The 22,411-nt window shown below is 51.0% G+C and overlaps 1 protein-coding gene across 1 annotated transcript in view; it reads right to left on the bottom strand.

Annotated features, from left to right (window-relative positions):
* Positions 1 to 13,818, bottom strand: part of LOC120915798 (carcinoembryonic antigen-related cell adhesion molecule 1-like) — a 49,780-nt gene extending 35,962 nt beyond the window's left edge. The window contains exons 1-2 of the mRNA XM_040326596.1: positions 13,743 to 13,818; positions 8,040 to 8,351 (exon numbers count right to left, since the gene is read on the bottom strand). Of these exons, the coding sequence (XP_040182530.1) occupies positions 8,040 to 8,351; positions 13,743 to 13,782 (352 nt within the window). The 5' untranslated portion in view covers positions 13,783 to 13,818. The remainder of the gene's footprint in view (positions 1 to 8,039; positions 8,352 to 13,742) is intronic.
* Between the last annotated feature and the right edge of the window lie 8,593 nt (positions 13,819 to 22,411).

Here is a 22,411-nt window from a genome sequence, read left to right as displayed (position 1 = left end):
CGATGGGGCATGGCACTCAAGATCGACTTCTCATGAACGGGATCGGCTATAGATGTTCCTGCTAAACCATTCAAATTTCAATCCATCTATGGTCAGCTTTAGGGTCCATTCACGGCAGGTGCAGTGGGACTGCATTGGGCGGCTGGTCCAACTCAGTCCCACCACACCCCCACCACAGAGACAAGACAAATGTCTATCAATGGTGAACATCTCTTTGGCCCCTCTAACCCAAACCCTTAGGCCCCGTACACACGGTTGGTTTGGTCCGATGAGAATGAACCGACCGTGTGTATAGGCTATCGGTCTGGTTTCCTTCGGTCCAAAATTTCTAAACATGCTTCAAAACCGAACCGATGGACCGCTTCCCCATCGGACCAAACCGATGGTTAGTACAGAAAAGCATCGGTTCAAAACCCGCGCATGCTCAGAATCAAGTCGACGCATGCTTGGAAGCATTGAACTTCGTTTTATTCAGCACGTCGTGTGTTTGACGTCACCGCGTTCTGACCCGATCGGATTTTGGACTGATGGTGTGTACACAATTCAGGCCGTACGGCCACTTCAGAGGTGAACCGATGAAAACGGTCCGACGGGCCGGTCTCATCGGTTTGGTCCGACCTTGTGTACAAGGCCTTAGACAACTTCACAAAGCATGTCAGTGGTGGTAAGATTTCTCATTCCCCTCCCCTACAGGAAAAGCCTGGACCTCAAGCTGTCACAAGCCACGAGCCTCTAATCCCCCAACCTTGTAGACAGGTACTATTGAACACCTTGCGGGGACCCCCCCACTCTTCAAAATGGGGGAACATCTGTTGACCTTTTCAGACACTTCTGCAGTGCAGAACTCTAGCTTGTTGCCCCTGGACACCACATCTCTTACCCCAGTGTCCGAGATGCTTGCTGACCAGGTGTCCACAAAGGCCAACAGATGTTTGGAAAGTAGAAGCGTCCCTTCAAGATGTTCTGTAGGACCTGTCTACAGGGTTGGGGGATGGGGGAATAGAGGCACAAGGCTTATGATAGCTTGAGGTCCAAGCTTTTTTTGCTTGGGAGGGGAAATGAGAACTCTTACCACCACTGATGTACTTTGTGAAGGTGTCTAAAGCCGCGTACACACGATCAGTCCATCCGATAAGAACGGTCTGATGGACCATTTTCATCGGTTAACCGATGAAGCTGACTGATGGTCCGTCGCGCCTACACACCATCGGTTAAAAAAAACGATCGTGTCAGAATGCAGTGACGTAAAACACAACGACGTGCTGAAAAAAACGAAGTTCAATGTTTTCAAGCATGCGTCGACTTGATTCTGTGCATGCGTGGATTTTTAACCGATGGTCGTGCCCACTAACGATCGGTTTTGACCTCTCGGTTAGGAATCCATCGGTTAAATTTAAAGCAAGTTGGCTTTTTTTTAACCGATGGTTAACCACTTGAGATCCGCGCTATGGTCGAAAGACGTCCACAGCGCGGCTCTCAAGTGCCGGGTGGACGTCCATAGACGTCCTGCTGTTGTTGTTCCCTGTGCGTGTTGCTGGGGGCGCGCAGCGGGGAAACAACGTGCCCGGCGCATCGCTCGGGAGCCGATGCGAGTGCCTGGCGGCCGCGATGTCCGCCAGGCACTCGCGATCGTCGGGAACACAGCCGGTAACACAGCAGGACGTGGAGCTCTGTGTGTAAACACAGAGCTCCACGTGCTGCCAGGGAGAGAGGAGACCGATGCTGTGTCTCTTTACATAGGGACACAGCATCAGTCACCTCCCCCAGTCACCCCCCTCCCCCCACACAGTAAGAACACTATGAGGGAATACATTTAACCCCTTCCTCACCCCCTAGTGTTAACCCCTTCACTGCCAGTCACATTTATACAGTAATTAGTGCATTTTTATAGCACTGATCGCTGTATAAATGTGAATGGTCCCAAAATTGTGTCTAAAGTGTCCGTTACGTCCGTCGCAATATCGCAGCCCTGACAAAAAAATCGCAAATCGCCGCCATTACTAGTAAAAAAAAAAAAACATAAATCTATCCCCCATTTCGTAGGCACTATAACTTTTGCGCAAACCAGTCGCTTATTGCGATTTTTTTTTTTTTTTTACAAAAATACGTCGAAAAATACGTATCGGCCTTAACTGAGAAAAAAAATAGTTTTTCTTAAAAAAAATTGGGATATTTATTATAGCAAAAAGTAAAAAAATATATATATATTTTTTTAAATTGTCGCTCTTTTTTTGTTTATAGCGCAAAAAATAAAAACCGCAGATCGGTTTGGACCGATGAAAACGGTCCATCAGACCGTTGTCCTCTGTTTAATCTATCGTGTGTACGAGGCCTAAGAGTTAGGGTTAGAGGCACCAAAGAGACTTTCACCAATCAATAGGTTTGTGCTGGGAAGGGGATATGGATGGGGGGTTGGAAGGGTTATGCTAGGAGAGGGGGGGGGGGTTTGTAATGGGATGGGATGGGAATGTGCAAAAAAGGCAATGCGCTCAGATGCACCTTCTGGTGTGAATGAGCCCTCAGACTGGTGTGCCCCAAGATTGTTTGTGATTGGGGTGCCTTGGCTAAAAAACACTGATATACAGGGTGGGCCATTTATATGGATACACCTTAATAAAATGGGAATGGTTGTGATATTAACTTCCTGTTTGTGGCACATTAGTATATGTAAGGGGGGGATGTGTAATAAAACAGTGCAGGGTAAAACAACATGTTACAATATATTACACTAAGTCCATGAGTGATCATAGAAAAGGAATAAATCAAAAATGGATGCATCAAAAAAAATTATATAAGGCCTCGTACACACGGACAGACTGTCCGATGAAAACGGTCCGCCAGACCGTTTTCATTGGACATGTCTGCTGCCGGATTTTGGTCTGATGTGTGTACAAACCATCAAACCAAATTTAGGGGGACAGTGGGGTGGACGGAGGGATAGAAGGACAGTGGGGTGGGCGGAGGGACAGTGGGGTGGACGGAGGGATAGAAGGACAGTGGGGTGGACAGAGGGATAGAAGGACGGTGGGGTGGACGGAGGGACAGTGGGGTGGACGGAGGGACAGTGGGGTGGACGGAGGGACAGTGGGGTGGATAGAGGGACAGTGGGGTGGATAGAGGGACAGTGGGGTGGACAGAGGGACAGTGGGGTGGACAGAGGGACAGGGGGACAGTGGGATGGATGGAGGGACAGTGGGTGGATAGAGAGACAGAGGGATAAAGGGACAGTGGGGTGGAGGGAGGGACAGTGGGGTGGACAGAGGGACAGTGGGGTGGACGGAGGGACAGTGGGGTGGACGGAGGGACAGTGGGGTGGACGGAGGGACAGTGGGGTGGACGGAGGGACAGTGGGGTGGACGGAGGGACAGTGGGGTGGATGTAGGGATAGAAGGACAGTGGGGTGGACAGAGGGACAGTGGGGTGGACGGAGGGACAGTGGGGTGGACGGAGGGACAGTGGGGTGGACAGAGGGACAGTGGGGTGGACGGAGGGACAGTGGGGTGGACAGAGGGACAGTGGGGTGGACAGAGGGACAGTGGGGTGGACAGAGGGACAGTGGGGTGGACGGAGGGATAGAAGGACAGTGGGGTGGATAGAGGGACAGTGGGGTGGATAGAGGGACAGTGGGGTGGACGGAGGGACAGTGGGGTGGACGGAGGGACAGTGGGGTGGATGTAGGGATAGAAGGACAGTGGGGTGGACAGAGGGACAGTGGGGTGGACGGAGGGACAGTGGGGTGGACGGAGGGACAGTGGGGTGGACAGAGGGACCGTGGGGTGGACGGAGGGACAGTGGGGTGGACGGAGGGACAGTGGGGTGGATGTAGGGATAGAAGGACAGTGGGGTGGACAGAGGGACAGTGGGGTGGACAGAGCGACAGTGGGGTGGACAGAGCGACAGTGGGGTGGACGGAGGGACAGTGGGGTGGACGGAGGGACAGTGGGGTGGATGTAAGGATAGAAGGACAGTGGGGTGGACAGAGGGACAGTGGGGTGGACAGAGGGACAGTGGGGTGGACAGAGGGACAGTGGGGTGGACAGAGGGACAGTGGGGTGGACAGAGGGACCGTGGGGTGGACGGAGGGATAGAAGGACAGTGGGGTGGATAGAGGGACAGTGGGGTGGACGGAGGGACAGTGGGGTGGATGTAGGGATAGAAGGACAGTGGGGTGGACAGTGGGGTGGATGGAGGGACAGTGGGGTGGACGGAGGGACAGTGGGGTGGACGGAGGGACAGTGGGGTGGACGGAGGGATGGAAGGACAGTGGGGTGGACAGAGGGACAGAGGGACAGTGGGGTGGACGGAGGGACAGTGGGGTGGACGGAGGGACAGTGGGGTGGACAGAGGGACAGTGGGGTGGACAGAGGGACAGTGGGGTGGACAGAGGGACCGTGGGGTGGACGGAGGGATAGAAGGACAGTGGGGTGGATAGAGGGACAGTGGGGTGGACGGAGGGACAGTGGGGTGGACGGAGGGACAGTGGGGTGGATGTAGGGATAGAAGGACAGTGGGGTGGACAGAGGGACAGTGGGGTGGATGGAGGGACAGTGGGGTGGACGGAGGGACAGTGGGGTGGACGGAGGGATAGAAGGACAGTGGGGTGGACAGAGGGACAGTGGGGTGGACGGAGGGACAGTGGGGTGGACAGAGGGACAGTGGGGTGGATGTAGGGATAGAAGGACAGTGGGGTGGACAGAGGGACAGTGGGGTGGACGGAGGGACAGTGGGGTGGATGTAGGGATAGAAGGATAGTGGGGTGGACAGAGGGACAGTGGGGTGGACAGAGGGACAGTGGGGTGGATGTAGGGATAGAAGGACAGTGGGGTGGACAGAGGGACAGTGGGGTGGACGGAGGGACAGTGGGGTGGACGGAGGGACAATGGGGTGGATGTAGGGATAGAAGGACAGTGGGATGGACAGAGGGACAGTGGGGTGGACAGAGGGACAGTGGGGTGGACGGAGGGACAGTGGGGTGGATGTAGGGATAGAAGGACAGTGGGGTGGACGGAGGGACAGTGGGGTGGACGGAGGGACAGTGGGGTGGATGTAGGGATAGAAGGACAGTGGGGTGGACAGAGGGACAGTGGGGTGGACGGAGGGATAGAAGGACAGTGGGGTGGACAGAGGGATAGAAGGACAGTGGGGTGGACAGAGGGACAGTGGGGTGGACGGAGGGACAGTGGGGTGGACGGAGGGATAGAAGGACAGTGGGGTGGACAGAGGGACAGTGGGGTGGATGTAGGGATAGAAGGACAGTGGGGTGGACAGAGGGACAGTGGGGTGGACAGAGGGACAGTGGGTTGGATAGAGGGACCGTGGGGTGGACGAAGGGACAGTGGGGTGGACGGAGGGATAGAAGGACAGTGGGGTGGACGGAGGGACAGTGGGGTGGACAGAGGGGCAGTGGGGTGGATAGAGGGACAGTGGGGTGGATAGAGGGACAGTGGGGTGGATGGGGGAACAGTGGGTTGGATGGAGGGACAGGGGGACAGTGGGATGGATGGAGGGACAGTGGGGTGGACGGAGGGACAGTGGGGTGGATGTAGGGATAGAAGGACAGTGGGGTGGACAGAGGGACAGTGGGGTGGACGGAGGGATAGAAGGACAGTGGGGTGGACAGAGGGACAGAAGGACAGTGGGGTGGACAGAGGGACAGTGGGGTGGACGGAGGGACAGTGGGGTGGACGGAGGGATAGAAGGACAGTGGGGTGGACAGAGGGACAGTGGGGTGGATGTAGGGATAGAAGGACAGTGGGGTGGACAGAGGGACAGTGGGGTGGACAGAGGGACAGTGGGTTGGATAGAGGGACCGTGGGGTGGACGAAGGGACAGTGGGGTGGATGGGGGAACAGTGGGTTGGATGGAGGGACAGGGGGACAGTGGGATGGATGGAGGGACAGTGGGTGGATAGAGAGACAGAGGGATAAAGGGACAGTGGGGTGGATGGAGGGATAGAGGAACAGTGGGATGGATGAAGGGATAGAGGGATAGAGGAACAGTGGGATGGATGAAGGGATAGAGGGATAGAGCGACAGTGGGGTGGATGGAGGGATAGAGGGACAGTGGGGTGGACGGAGGGACAGTGGGGTGGACGGAGGGATAGAAGGACAGTGGGGTGGACAGAGGGACAGTGGGGTGGACGGAGGGACAGTGGGGTGGACAGAGGGACAGTGGGGTGGATGTAGGGATAGAAGGACAGTGGGGTGGACAGAGGGACAGTGGGGTGGACGGAGGGACAGTGGGGTGGATGTAGGGATAGAAGGATAGTGGGGTGGACAGAGGGACAGTGGGGTGGACAGAGGGACAGTGGGGTGGATGTAGGGATAGAAGGACAGTGGGGTGGACAGAGGGACAGTGGGGTGGACGGAGGGACAGTGGGGTGGACGGAGGGACAATGGGGTGGATGTAGGGATAGAAGGACAGTGGGATGGACAGAGGGACAGTGGGGTGGACAGAGGGACAGTGGGGTGGACGGAGGGACAGTGGGGTGGATGTAGGGATAGAAGGACAGTGGGGTGGACGGAGGGACAGTGGGGTGGACGGAGGGACAGTGGGGTGGATGTAGGGATAGAAGGACAGTGGGGTGGACAGAGGGACAGTGGGGTGGACGGAGGGATAGAAGGACAGTGGGGTGGACAGAGGGATAGAAGGACAGTGGGGTGGACAGAGGGACAGTGGGGTGGACGGAGGGACAGTGGGGTGGACGGAGGGATAGAAGGACAGTGGGGTGGACAGAGGGACAGTGGGGTGGATGTAGGGATAGAAGGACAGTGGGGTGGACAGAGGGACAGTGGGGTGGACAGAGGGACAGTGGGTTGGATAGAGGGACCGTGGGGTGGACGAAGGGACAGTGGGGTGGACGGAGGGATAGAAGGACAGTGGGGTGGACGGAGGGACAGTGGGGTGGACAGAGGGGCAGTGGGGTGGATAGAGGGACAGTGGGGTGGATAGAGGGACAGTGGGGTGGATGGGGGAACAGTGGGTTGGATGGAGGGACAGGGGGACAGTGGGATGGATGGAGGGACAGTGGGGTGGACGGAGGGACAGTGGGGTGGATGTAGGGATAGAAGGACAGTGGGGTGGACAGAGGGACAGTGGGGTGGACGGAGGGATAGAAGGACAGTGGGGTGGACAGAGGGATAGAAGGACAGTGGGGTGGACAGAGGGACAGTGGGGTGGACGGAGGGACAGTGGGGTGGACGGAGGGATAGAAGGACAGTGGGGTGGACAGAGGGACAGTGGGGTGGATGTAGGGATAGAAGGACAGTGGGGTGGACAGAGGGACAGTGGGGTGGACAGAGGGACAGTGGGTTGGATAGAGGGACAGTGGGGTGGACGAAGGGACAGTGGGGTGGATGGGGGAACAGTGGGTTGGATGGAGGGACAGGGGGACAGTGGGATGGATGGAGGGACAGTGGGTGGATAGAGAGACAGAGGGATAAAGGGACAGTGGGGTGGATGGAGGGATAGAGGAACAGTGGGATGGATGAAGGGATAGAGGGATAGAGGAACAGTGGGATGGATGAAGGGATAGAGGGATAGAGCGACAGTGGGGTGGATGGAGGGATAGAGGGACAGTGGGGTGGATGGAGGGATAGAGGGACAGTGGGGTGGATGGAGGGACAGGGGGATAGTGGGGTCGAAGGAGGGATAGAGGTCCCGGATGGCAACCCCCCTTTTTTTGTAATTTATTTTTATAAAAAAAAAAAAATTGTGTGTGTGTATATATATATATATATATATATTATTAAAGGGCCCAGAGGTCCCCAGGGCCCCGGATGGCTACCCCCCTTTTTTATATATATATAAATTCTCAATTCGCGGCAGCACCCCCCCCCCCCCGCTCCTCAATTTCAGGCTGCAGCACCCCCCCCCCCCATGCCTGAAGCTGTGTAAGGGGCCCCATAATTCCTGACCTGCACCTTACCGTTTAAGACTGTTAAGAAGAGATTGGATGCTCAGTGAAAATGAATTGTACTTCCACTATAAGAGCATTGGAATAAAATCATATAAAATCACATAAAAGTACAGTCACTTACCATATACATTAAGCCGGACCTGTTCGGACGACGTTACGCCGCCAAGCCTGATAGTAAGTGTGTAAGATGTATTATCTGAGCTGATCAGCTGATCGATTCTGAGCGTCCCATTTTCATACAGTTCGCATTCGTTTCCAGCGCAGCGACCGAGGTATACTGGATTTCCACCAGGCAAAAGATCTGCGATTATAGTAGGAACACCGTCTATAGTCCAGGATTTCTGATGCTGTGGAGTGATGCTTATCCCCGTTGCATAGAGGTATCCGGATCCACCAATAGGGGCGCTAATCTGGGCAAATGATGTAAGCAGACCTGGGAAATCAAAACGCAAAGTCATGATTAAGGCTTCTCTAGGCTTTTGGAGTGAGTCACGCCTCTATTCTGATTGATGGCTTTATACTGAGTTAGGCCTCGTACACACGATAGATTAACCAGAGGACAACGGTCTAACTCTAAATACACAGTGGGCTGGATTCAGGTACCTTTGCGCTTTTTTTTGCGGAGGCGCAGGGCAACGTTTTTGCCCTGCGCCCCCGCAAATTTACTGCGCTACCCGCGATTCACGGAGCAGTAGCTCCGTAAATTGCGTGTGCGCTCTTTAAAATTGCCCGGCGTAAGCGCGCGCAATTTAAATGATCCCGTAGGGGGCGGGAATCATTTAAATTAGGCGCGTTCCCGCGGCGATCGTAGAGCGCATGCTCCGTCGGGAAACTTTCCCGACGTGCATTGCGGTAAATGACGTCGCAAGGACGTCATTTGCTTCAAAGTGAACGTGAATGGCGTCCAGCGCCAATCACGATTCACTTACGCAAACTACGTAAAATTCAAATTTCGCGACGCGGGAACGACGGGTATATGTAACATTGGCTGCCCCTGCTAATAGCAGGGGCAGCCTTACGCGAAAGACGCCGTACGGAAACGACGTAAACTGCGTACGCAGGGCTCGCACAACGTTGTGAATCGGCGTTAGTATGCAATTTGCATACTATACGCTGAGCACAACGGGAACGCCACCTAGCGGCCTGCGTAAGAATGCAGCCTAAGATATGACGGCATAAGAGCCTTATGCCAGGCATATCTTAGGCTGCAGTCGGTGTATCGAGGTTCCTGAATCAGGAGCATTCGATACGCCGGCGCAAGTAAGCAATTGCGCTGCGTAACTATGGTTACGCAGACGCAATTGCTTTTTGAATCTACCCCACTGTCTGTAAGCTGCCCAGGCTCTGAGGAAGCAATCCCAAACAATAACATTCCCACCATGCTTCACAGTTGTTAGGAGGTTCTCCTTCTGAAATGATGCCTTCCGGTTTTGCCTAAATGCTTACAAAGAAGTCTATCTTTGGTCAAAATTTTACTTAACCACTTCCGGACCGCCGCATGTACATATACGTCGGCAGAATGGCACGGACAGGCACATCAACGTACCTGTACGTGCCTGACTAGACGTGGGTCGGGGGTCCGATCTGACCCCCCCCCCCGGTACATGCGGCGGTTCCGTAGGCTTTAGGAGCGATCCGGGATGAGGGGCCGGCTATTCGTTTTCAGCCACCCCCTCGCGATCGCCCCCAGCTCCCACGATATATAAAGCCGTGACTGCAGTGCTGTAGGAGGTGATTTCACCACCACAGTTCAAAAAAGAGCATATATGCCGAAGCATGGGGGCATATGGGGCGGAGGAGCGATTTTGCTCCTAATGCCACGTACATACGGTTGACATTCCTACGGAGGCTTTCCCGTGGAAAAGTCTGACCATGTGTACACGGCATAGAAAATTCCGACCGTGTGTACGCGACATAGAAAAGTCCGAACGTGTGTACGCGGCATAACTTTTTTGCGGGAGGATGCCCCCATGCTTCGGCACATATATATATTTTAGGCACAAGTTGCGTTAAAAAATGTTTTATTTTTTACTATGTTTTTTTATTGGTATTTGCTTTGCAGGTATGGTATGATCTTACTGTTATACTGTAATGTTACTTTGTTTTAATGTTAACCATCATTTGCTTAGCAGGTACACCATTCAGTTGCAGCACGGATTTATTTAGCGTGATAGCAACAGCGTTTGCTCCCACGATATATAAAGCCGCGACTCCAACGCTGTAGGAGGTGATTTCACCACCACAGTTAAAAAAAGAGCATATATGCCGAAGCATGGGGGCATTAGGGGCGGAGGAGCGATTTTGCTCCTAATGCCGCGTACATACGGTTGACATTCCTACAGAGGCTTTCCCGTGGAAAAGTCTGACCATGTGTACACGGCATAGAAAAGTCCGACCGTGTGTACGCGACATAACTTTTTTGCGGGAGGATGCCCCCATGCTTCGGCATATATATATATTTTAGGCACAGGTTACGTTAAATTTTTTTTTATTTTTTACTATGTTTTTTTTATTGGTATTTGCTTTGCAGGTATGGTATGATCTTACTGTTATACTATAATGTTACTTTGTTTTAATGTTAACCATCATTTTCTTAGCAGGTACGCCATTCAGTTGCAGCGCGGATTTATTTAGCGTGACAGCAACAGCGTTTGCTCCCACGATATATAAAGCCGCGACTCCAACGCTGTAGGAGGTGATTTCACCACCACAGTTCAAAAAAGAGCATATATGCCGAAGCATGGGGGCATTAGGGGCGGAGGAGCGATTTTGCTCCTAATGCCGCGTACATACGGTTGACATTCCTACGGAGGCTTTCCCGTGGAAAAGTCTGACCATGTGTACACGGCATAGAAAAGTCCGACTGTGTGTACGCGGCATAGAAAAGTCCGACCGTGTGTACGCGGCATTACTTTTTTGCGGGAGGATGCCCCCATGCTTCGGCATATGTACATATATATTTTAGGCACAGGTTGCGTTAAAAAATGTTTTATTTTTTACTATGTTTTTTTTATTGGTATTTGCTTTGCAGGTATGGTATGATCTTACTGTTATACTGTAATGTTACTTTGTTTTAATGTTAACCATCATTTGCTTAGCAGGTGCACCATTCAGTTGCAGCGCGGATTTATTTAGCGTGACAGCAACAGCGTTTGCTCCCACGATATATAAAGCCGCGACTCCAACGCTGTAGGAGGTGATTTCACCACCACAGTTCAAAAAAGAGCATATATGCCGAAGCACGGGGGCATTAGGGGCGGAGGAGCGATTTTGCTCCTAATGCCGCGTACAAACGGTTGACATTCCTACAGAGGCTTTCCTGTGGAAAAGTCTGACCATGTGTACACGGCATAGAAAATTCCGACCGTGTGTACGCGGCATAGAAAAGTCCGACCGTGTGTACGCGGCATTACTTTTTTGCGGGAGGATGCCCCCATGCTTCGGCATATATATATATATATTTTAGGCACAGGTTGCGTTAAAAAATGTTTTATTTTTTACTATGTTTTTTTTATTGGTATTTGCTTTGCAGGTATGGTATGATCTTACTGTTATACTGTAATGTTACTTTGTTTTAATGTTAACCATCATTTGCTTAGCAGGTGCACCATTCAGTTGCAGCGCGGATTTATTTAGCGTGACAGCAACAGCGTTTGCTCCCACGATATATAAAGCCGTGACTCCAGTGCTGTAGGAGGTGATTTCACCACCACAGTTAAAAAAAGAGCATATATGCCGAAGCATGGGGGCATTAGGGGCGGAGGAGCCATTTTGCTCCTAATGCCGTGTACATACGGTTGACATTCCTACGGAGGCGTTCCCGTGGAAAAGTCTGACCATGTGTACACGGCATAGAAAAGTCCGACCGTGTGTGCGCGGCATAGAAAAGTCCGACCGTGTGTACGCGGCATAACTTTTTTGCGGGAGGATGCCCCCATGCTTCGGCATATATATATATATTTTAGGCACAGGTTGCGTTAAATGTTTTATTTTTTACTATGTTTTTTTTATTGGTATTTGCTTTGCAGGTATGTTATGATCTTACTGTTATACTGTAATGTTACTTTGTTTTAATGTTAACCATCATTTGCTTAGCAGGTACACCATTCAGTTGCAGCGCGGATTTATTCAGCGTGACAGCAACAGCGTTTGCTCCCACGATATATAAAGCCGCGACTCCAGTGCTGTAGGAGGTGATTTCACCACCACAGTTCAAAAAAGAGCATATATACCGAAGCATGGGGGCATTAGGGGCGGAGGAGCCATTTTGCTCCTAATGCCACGTACATACGGTTGACATTCCTACGGAGGCTTTCCCGTGGAAAAGTCTGACCATGTGTACACGGCATAGAAAAGTCCGACCGTGTGTACCCGGCATAGAAAAGTCCGACCGTGTGTACGCGGCATAACTTTTTTGCGGGAGGATACCCCCATGCTTCGGCATATATAAATGGTGCATGTATGCCCATCATTATAAGTGGGTGGATGAAGGGAGGTATTCTAATGGTGGGCATACCCACCGATCAATCCATATGTGGAATTGCACCCCAAAATACATTCTGCTGCTTCTCCTGAGTACGGGGATACCACATATGTGAGACTTTTTGGGAGCCTAGCCGCGTACGGGACCCCAAAAAACAATCTCCGCTTTCTAAGGGTGTAAATTTTTGATTTCACTCCTCACTACCTATCACAGTTTCAAAGGCCATAAAATGCCAAAATAGCACAAAAAAAACTCAAATGACCCCATTTTGGAAAGTAGACACCCCAAGGAAACTGCTGAGAGGCATGTTGAGTCCATTGATTTTTTTTTTTTTGTCCAAAGTGATTGAATAATGTAAAAAAATATAAAAAAAAATGCAAAAAGTTGTCACTAAATGATATATTGCTCACACATGCCATGGTTATATGTGGAGTTGCACCCTAAAATACATTCTGCTGCTTCTTCTGAGTACGGGGATACCACATGTTTGGGACTTTTTGGGAGCCTAGCCGCGTATGGGGCCCCAAAAACCAAGCACCGCCTTCAGCATTTCTAAGGGCGCAAAATTTTTGATTTCACTCCTCACTACCTATCACAGTTTCGAAGGCCATAAAATGCCAAAATAGCACAAAACCCCCCCAAATGACCCCATTTTGGAAAGTAGACACCCCAAGCTATTTGCTGAGAGGCATGTCGAGTCCATGGAATATTTTATATTTTGACACAAGTTGCGGAAAAATGACAAACTGATTTTTTCTTGCACAAAGTTGTCACTAAATGATATATTGCTCACACATGCCATGGTTATATGTGGAATTGCACCCCAAAATACATTCTGCTGCTTCTCCTGAGTACGGGGATACCACATGTGTGGGACTTTTTGGGAGCCTAGCCGCGTACGGGGCCCCGAAAACCAAGCACCGCCTTCAGCAATTTTAAGGGCGCACATTTTTGATTTCACTCCTCACTACCTATCACAGTTTCGAAGGCCATAAAAATGGCACAAAAACCCCAAAAATTACCCCATTTTGGAAAGTAGACACCCCAATCTATTTGCTGAGAGGCATGTTGAGTCCATGGAATATTAAATTTTTTTGCCCCAAGTCATTGAATAATGACCAAAAAAAAAAAAAATGTACAAAACATTGTCACTAAATGATATATTTCTCACACATGCCACGGTTATATGTGGAATTGCACCCCAAAATACATTTATGACAAACTGATTTTTTCACCTCTTCAGGGAGTCTTGGTTATTTCAAGTGGGGTATCCCAAAGATCACTAAACCTTCATAATTATATAGTCCTAGGTAGAGCACCCCTCAAAAGCGGTCACCTTACCTGAAAAAACGAGAGCCCACTGGAAGATCATTGTGTCCATCAGTTGAAGGACCTCTATATGATGTTCTAGGTTCTGCAAGTGTGCGTCTGTGCGAGAGTAGGCAGGGTATTATCCAATAAAGTAATGAGGAAGATAATCTGTTTTTTGTGTGTGTGCAACACAACGTCACTTGTATTGGTATTTATAACACCAATACTTCATTTGCATCTGGTGTGTGTAGGAAGTAGAAGTGTGCTGACAATTCACTATCTGCAGCGATTGATTCAAGGGTCAATCCTCCTGCTATGGATGGATGTTGATAGACTGAATTTACTCTTGTCTTTTTTTAGCATTTTATTTTATGTTTTTGTTTTTTTTGCCTATTGTGATGTATGAGCTGATGAGATTAAATACAACATGTGGCAGGGGGAGGCCAAAGTGTTGAATATCTTCAGTGACTGGGGAGCAGCAAAGCTACTTACCGTATATACTCGAGTATAAGCCGACCCGAATATAAGCCAAGGCACCTAATTTTACCACAAAAAAATGGGAAAAATGATTGACTCGAGAGGGTGAGGACATGGTACAGGAGATGGTCAGAGAGGGTGGGGACATGGTACAGGAGATGGTCAGAGAGACTGTTGACAGTGGTACAGGAGATGGTCAGAGAGGGTGAGGACATGGTACAGGAGATGGTCAGAGAGGGTGAGGACATGGTACAGGAGATGGTCAGAGAGGGTGGGGACATGGTACATGAGATGGTCAGAGAGGCTGAGGACATGGTACAAGAGATGGTCAGAGAGGCTGAGGACATGGTACAGGAGATGGTCAGAGAGACTGAGGACATGGTACAAGAGATGGTCAGAGAGGCTGAGGACATGGTACAGGAGATGGTCAGAGAGGCTGAGGACATGGTACAGGAGATGGTCAGAGAGGCTGAGGACATGGTACAGGAGATGGTCAGAGAGGCTGAGGACATGGTACAGGAGATGGTCAGAGAGGCTGAGGACATGGTACAGGAGATGGTCAGAGAGGGTGAGGACATGGTACAAGAGATGGTCAGAGAGGCTGAGGACATGGTACATGAGATGCTCAGAGAGGGTGGGGACATGGTACAGGAGATGGTTAGAGAGACTGAGGACATGGTACAGGAGATGGTCAGAGAGGCTGAGGACATGGTACAAGAGATGGTCAGAGAGGCTGAGGACATGGTACAGGAGATAGTCAGAGAGGGTGAAAAACAGGGCGAGTGGGTGGGAAGCTCCTTACCCTGTGCTGCCTCGTGGCGAATGGCCCTCCCCCTTCCTTCCTTCACTCGGCCTCCTCCTCTCCCTATTGGCTCTTCCAACCCCACTCCCATCAGGCGTCCCACTGTATACGCCCCTTTACCCCTGTCATGCCGGGCCTCCACTGATGCCTGCGGGAATGCTTCGTGCCTTTCTATCAAATAAACTGATCTTATTAAATAAATCAACAGATCTAACAATATTTTTATTACAGCTTACCAGTTTTAGATGTGATGGCTGCATTTGTATTTTTTAAGTTCTTTTTTATTTATCACCTGGTGATCATATCAGTAATCAGGGCTGGACTGGGACAAAAATTTAGCCCTGGACTTCATCCAGACTGGCCCACTTTGACAGGTCTCTCCCACATCGGCCAGACAACTCCGGCACCCCCCCCGGCCACCCAAGCCCCCTCTCCCCCTTCACTAGCCACTAGCCGTTTTACTTTATTAGAGTAGAATGGCTGGTACTGGTACTCTTATAGGCAGTACCAGTGGGGAAGCTAGACATTATTTCTCCCGGGGCAAAGAATCAGTTCGGTGCCCCCCCCCTTATGGGACAAGATTAGGCAGAATGTGAGAAACTCCCAGGCCGCTGTCACTGAAGCCGGCCCACTGAGCCATCGGCCCACCGGGAAACTCCCTGTAGTCCCAATAGCCAGTCCATCCCTGTCAGTAATACACTTGTTATACAATTACAACACCCACTCACTGTAATGTATCAGAAAAACAGATTGAGGAAAATGTTGCTGGAAAATCCTCCTTTCTTCATAACCTAGATAGCTGAGGTCCTCAGAACAATATAACTGATAAGGGCCCGTCCCAACACAAGAAAAAGGCATTTTACCCTTCAATGTCCTATGGCTTCAGTTTACACCAACACACTGCTTAGCTGCTCATAGATTGCTGTTTTAAAGCGGGAGTTCACCCATTTGCGTTTTTTTTTTCTCTTTTCCCCATAGCTTCCTGCTCGTTTTGTCTAGGGGAATCGGCTATTTGTTTTAAAATATGAGCAGTACTTACCCGTTTTCGAGATGCATCTTCTCCGTCGCTTCCGGGTATGGGTCTTCGGGAGCGGGCGTTCCTTCTTGATTGACAGTCTTCCGAGAGGCTTCCGACGGTCGCATCCATCGCGTCACTAGTAGCCGAAAGAAGCCGAACGTCGGTGCGGCTCTATACTGCACCTGCGTACCGACGTTCGGCTTCTTTCGGAAAATCGTGACGCGATGGATGCGACCGTCGGAAGCCTCTCGGAAGACTGTCAATCAAGAAGGAACGCCCAGTCCCGCAGCCCATACCCGGAAGCGACGGAGAGGATGCATCTCGTAAACGGGTAAGTACGGATCATATTTTAAAACAAATAGCCGATTCCCCTAGACAAAACGAGCAGGAATCTAAGGGGAAAATGTGTTATCCATGGGTGAACCTCCGCTTTAAGTCCTCATAAACTCCGGATTTTGCTAGTTGGTTTAATACTTGGACTTTGTTTTACCAAAACCAAAAGAAAATGATTAAAAAGAGTCATATAAAAGAGGTGAAAGTCCATACAGGTTATCAAATTATGCTTTTTTTTTTTTTTTTTTAAACTATCGGAAAGTTTGTGTTATCTCTAAGAAGAGGAAGTATTCAGAGCAAAAAAGATACAGTTTCTAGTAAAATGGTTAATCTTTACTATTATGAGTGTTAAAATTATTACAATTATACCAAAAAAAAAATCTGAATTACACACCCTCCCCGCTCCGCATCTCCTACTAGCTTTGTGGGGTGTATTTTTTTCCATTATGGGCCAGATTCTCAAAAGAGATACGTCGGCGTATCTCAAGATACGCCGTCGTATCTCTGAGTCTGGCCGGTCGTATCTATGCGCCTGATTCATAGAATCAGTTACGCATAGATTTCTATTAGATCCGACCGGCGTAAGTCTCTTACGCCGTCTGATCTTAACTGCATATTTACGCTGGCCGCTGATTTACGCCTAGAATATGTAAATCAGCTAGATACGCGAATTCACGAACGTACCCCCACTGCCGACGCAGTACAGTTATGCCGTTTACGTTAGGCTTTTCCCGGCGTAAAGTTACCCCTGCTATATGAGGCGTATATGCGGCGTACCAATGTTAAGTATGGCCGTCGTTCCCGCGACAAAATTTAAAAAATTTACGTCGTTTGCGTAAGTCGTTCGTGAATGGGGCTGGACGTCATTTACGTTCACGTTTAAACCAATGACGTCCTTGCGGCGTACTTTGGAGCAATGCACACTGGGAAATTCCACGGACGGCGCATGCTCGTCGTGTTCCTGAAAAACGTCGGGTCAGGGTTAATTTACATAACACACACCCACCTCTTCACAATTTGAATTAGGCGGGCTTACGCCGGCCTATTTACGCTACGCCGCCGCAACTTTCTTTTGAGAATACGGCACCTGCCTGTAAAAGTTGCGGAGGCGTAACATAAATAGGATACGTTACGCCCGCACAAAGAAACGCCATTCTACGTGAATCTACCCCTATCTGTGCCCCTTTTCGATGATCATGTGCTGGTCGGAGCGGAGGGAATATTTCTTCAGTTTCGGGTGCATGCCCATTCAGCTCCGCTCACGTTCTTCTGCCTTGGCTCAAGTCCCAGCCAGCTGCCTGCCTTGCTTATCTCTGTGCCTTCTCTGGCGGAACGATCTTGCTCCGCTCCCAACCCAGTAGTTGCCGGGGCCCAGAGAGTAAGACTTGACAGGCTGTGAGGCGGGTGGCAGCGGCGACGGGCAGAGAGACGCTGATTGCCACCATTGCTAGCAAAAAAAAAAATATGTCCCTGGATTTCATTTAAAAAAATCTGGTCACCTTACTGTAGCTGCACCCATCATTCAGATACCCCCCCACAAAGTCGCTGCCCTATCGGTCCAAACTGATGGTTAGTACAGAAAAGCATCGGTTCAAAACCCGCGCATGCTCAGAATCAAGTCGACGCATGCTTGGAAGCATTGAACTTTGTTTTATTCAGCACGTCGTGTGTTTGACGTCACTGCATTCTGACTCGATCGGTTTTTGGAACGATGGTGTGTACGCACATCAGACCATCAGGCCACTTCAGCAGTGAACCGATGAAAACGGTCCATCGGACCATTCTCATCGGTTTTGTCTGACCGTGTGTACAAGGCCTAACAGGTTTTCTTCTAAGATTGTCCTGTATTTGTCTCCATCCATCTTCCCATCAACTCTGACCAGCTTTCCTGTCCCTGCTGAAGAAAACCATCCCCACAACATGATGCTTCCACCACCATGTTTCACGGTGGGGATGGTGTGTTCAGGGTGATGTGCAGTGTTAGTTTTCCGCCACACATAGCGTTTTGCTTTTAGGCCAAAGAGTTACATTTTGGTCTCGTCTGACCAGAGCACCTTCTTCCACATGTTTGCTGTGTCCCCCACACAGGGCTGGTGCAAGGAGTTTTGACACCCTAGGCGATACGTAATTTTGCGCCCCCCCCCCCATGCACGCTCTGCCCCTCACTTAAAAGCCGTGGTGCACAGGCTTGCACATGGACCTGGCCCGAAGACAAAAAGTGGATGGCACCAGCTCGCTTCCTCACGCCAGCCGTGGTTCACAGTCTGCCTGTCTGTACAAGCAGACAGATACGCTGACAATGCTTTACAGGTTCTTACTAGAAACAATAATAAATGCACATTTTTGTATCTGCAAAAAGATCTGCATTTTTTTTTACAAAGGTGGACTTGAACTTCCACACCTCAAATTACCCCAATTCCTGTATTTTCAGGTCTTAGATCATCACCCCCTCTGTACCCCCCTGCACACACAGATATCTGTTCCCCCTCTGTACCCCCTGCACATCTGCCCCCCCCCACACATATCTGTTCCCCCCTCTGCACCCTCCTGCACACCTGTCCCCCCATACACATATCTGTCCATCCGTCACCCACACACACACACATATCAGTAACCCCCTGCACATCTGTCCCCCCCACACACATTACCCCCCTGCACGTCTCCCCCCCCCCCAACACCACTACCCCCCTGCACGTCTGTCTCCCCCCCCCACACATATCAGTACCCCCCTGCACACCTGCCCCCCCACACACATATCTGTCCCCCCCCACACACATATCAGTACCCCCCTGCACACCTGCCCCCCCACACACATATCTGTCCCCCCCCCCCCCCCCCCACACACATATCAGTACCTCCCTGCACACCTGCCCCCCCACACACATATCTGTCCCCCCCCCCACACACATATCAGTACCCCCCTGCGCGTTTGTCCCCCCACACACATATCTGTCCCCCCTGCACGCCTGCCCTCCACATATCAGTACCCCCCTGCATGTCTGTGTCCCCCTCTGTACACAGTGCAATGCACTATTAACTTAAAAGCAGAGTCAATGTTTTATTGCTGCCTGTGTTTTCACTATACCTGAGCCAGCGGCTGGTGATTACTTTACTCCAGGAGAGTTGCGCTGGAGAGATGGATGGAGGGATGGACATAGGAGGGAGGGATGGAGATGGAAGGATGGGGCTCTGTACAGAGATGGAAGGAAGGAGATGGAAGGAGGGAGGGATGGAGTTGGAAGGATGTAGGGAGGGATGGAGATGGAAGGATAGGGTTCTGTACAGAGATGGAGGGATAGAAGGAAGGAGGGAGGAATGGAGATAGAAGGATGGAGGGAGAGGTGGGAGGATGTGGCTCTGTATAGAGATGGGAGGATAGAGAGAGAGTGGAAGGCTGGGGCTCTGTATAGAGATGGAAGGATAGAGAGAGAGTGGAAGGCTGGGGCTCTGTATAGAGAAAGATGGAGTGATGGAGATGGAAAGATGGAGGGAAGGATGGAGATGTATGAAGGGAGGGAGGGATGGAGACGGAAGAATCAAGGTAAGGATGGGGCTCTATACAGAGATTGAAGGATGGAAGGAGGGATGGGGGATGGAGATGGAAGGAGGGAGGGAGGATGGGGCTCTGTAAAGAGATGGAAGGATGGGGCTCTGTATGGAGATGGAAGGAGGGAGGGAGGATGGAGATGGAAGGAGGGAGGGAGGATGGGGCTCTGTAAAGAGATGGAAGGATGGGGTTCTGTATGGAGATGGAAGGAGGGAGGGAGGATGGAGATGGAAGGAGGGAGGGAGGATGGGGCTCTGTATATAGTTGGAAGGATAGAGGGAGTGATGGAAGGATGGGGCTCTGTATAGAGATGGAAGGATGGGGCTCTGTATGGAGATGGAAGGAGGATGGAGATGGAAGGAGGGAGGGAGGATGGAGATGGAAGGAGGGAGGGAGGATGGGGCTCTGTAAAGAGATGGAAGGATGGGGTTCTGTATGGAGATGGAAGGAGGGAGGGAGGATGGAGATGGAAGGAGGGAGGGAGGATGGGGCTCTGTATATAGTTGGAAGGATAGAGGGAGAGATGGAAGGATGGGGCTCTGTATAGAGATGGAAGGATGGGGCTCTGTATGGAGATGGAAGGAGGATGGAGATGGAAGGAGGGAGGGAGGAGGAGGCAGACAGGGAGGGTGAGAAGTGGTTGCCGCTGCTGCTGGTAGAAGTCCGGGGGATGCAGTGAGAGGAGCAGGCAGAGCCTTGTTGTCTTTGGCCGGGGAAGCTTCCTTCCTGTGTAGCCCGGCACCTCTCTCCTCCAGCTCGGCTCTTGTCTCCTCCTCCGCCGGCTCTCCGTGCTGAAATCTGGACCGTTCCCCGGGTGTGACACCAGATCCCGGGCACCCAGGAGGAGGTGGGAACGGATATCGCGGCAAGCCCGCCGTAGTTACAGTACATGCAGGGCTTCCATATTATCTGCTCCACCGATCACGCGGCACTTCCGGCCGGCTGCTCCTCGTCCCGGCTCTCTCCCCTCATCTCCTCACTGCCGCCGCTACTAGGGCGGCACTGCAGGCTGGGGATAGAGCAGTCCGTCCGGCATGTAGTAACAGGCGCAACCGCCCCCTAGCCTGGCGGCTGGCACCAATCCGCCATAAAGCATGTATTTTTAAAAAAAATGCCGGTATTTTAATAATCTGAATCCCCAGCAAGTGGCTGGGGATCCAGATTTTGCCGCCTCCCCTACTCTGGCGCTCTAGGCAGCCGCCTGACCCGCCTATTGCTAGCGCTGGCCCTGCCCCCACATGGCTTCTCACAAACTGCAAACAGGACTTCTTATGTCTTTCTTTCAACAATGACTTTCTTCTTGTCACTCTTCCATAAAGGGCAGATTTGTGGAGAGACCACTAATAGTTGTCCTGTGGACAGATTCTCCCACCTGAGCCATGGATCTCTGCAGCTCCTTCAGAGTTACCATGGGCCTATTGGCTGTTTCTCTGATTATTGCTCTCCTTGCCCGGCCTGTCAGTTTAGATGAACGGCCATGTCTTAGGTTAGGTTTGCAATTGTGCCATACTCTTTCCATTTCTGGATGATGAATTGAACAGAGCTCCATGGGATGTTCAAAGATGGTCTGAGTGCAAAATCTGGTGCAGCTCTGCATGCATGATAGTCAAACAGCTTCTAACTTCAGCTTGTTCAATTACAGTGAGATGTAACAATAGAACCTGGAAGCTGGTTGATTTCTATGCAGAGCTGCACCAGATTTTACACTCTCCAGTTTTAGTAAATTAACCCCAACGTGACTTCTCTTTGGGAAGCAAAGGAAATGTGCTGCTGGGAAACAGACCATTAAAGTGAACCTGTTACTGCGCCTTCTATGGACAGAGCAAGGGTTTCCTTTAACCACTTCCGGACCGCCGCATGTACATTTACGTTGGCAGAATGGCACGGACAGGCACATTGGCGTACCTGTACGTCCCTGCCTAGACGTGGGTCGGGGGTCCGATCGGGACCCCCCCCCCCGTACATGCTGCGGTTCCCGTGGCTTCAGGAGCGATCCGGGACGACGGCGCGGCTATTCGTTTCTAGCCGCCCCCTCGCGATCGCTCCCCGGAGCTGAAGAACGGGGAGAGCCGTATGTAAACACGGCTTCCCCGTGCTTCACTGTGGCGGCTGCATCGATCGAGTGATCCCTTTTATAGGGAGACTCGATCGATGACGTCAGACCTACAGCCACACCCCCCTACAGTTGTAAACTCACACTAAGTGAACCCTAACTCCTACAGCGCCCCCTGTGGTTAACTCCCAAACGGCAACTGTCATTTTCACAATAAACAATGCAATTTAAATGCATTTTTTGGTCCCAAAAATGTGTCAAAATTGTCTGAAGTGTCCGCCATAATGTCGCAGTCACGAAAAAAATCGCTGATCCCCGCCATTAGCAGTAAAAAAAAAATAATAAAACTATCCCCTATTTTGTAAACGCTATAAATTTTGCGCAAACCAATCGATAAACGCTTATTGCGATTTTTTTTACCAAAAATAGGTAGAAGAATACGTATCGGCCTAAACTGCGGAAAAAAATA

This window comes from Rana temporaria, chromosome 10 (genome assembly GCF_905171775.1).
Source record: "Rana temporaria chromosome 10, aRanTem1.1, whole genome shotgun sequence".
Taxonomy (NCBI): domain Eukaryota; kingdom Metazoa; phylum Chordata; class Amphibia; order Anura; family Ranidae; genus Rana; species Rana temporaria.
The sequence above is the reverse complement of the archived record's forward strand: the minus strand, read 5'-3'. Positions and strand labels throughout refer to the sequence as shown.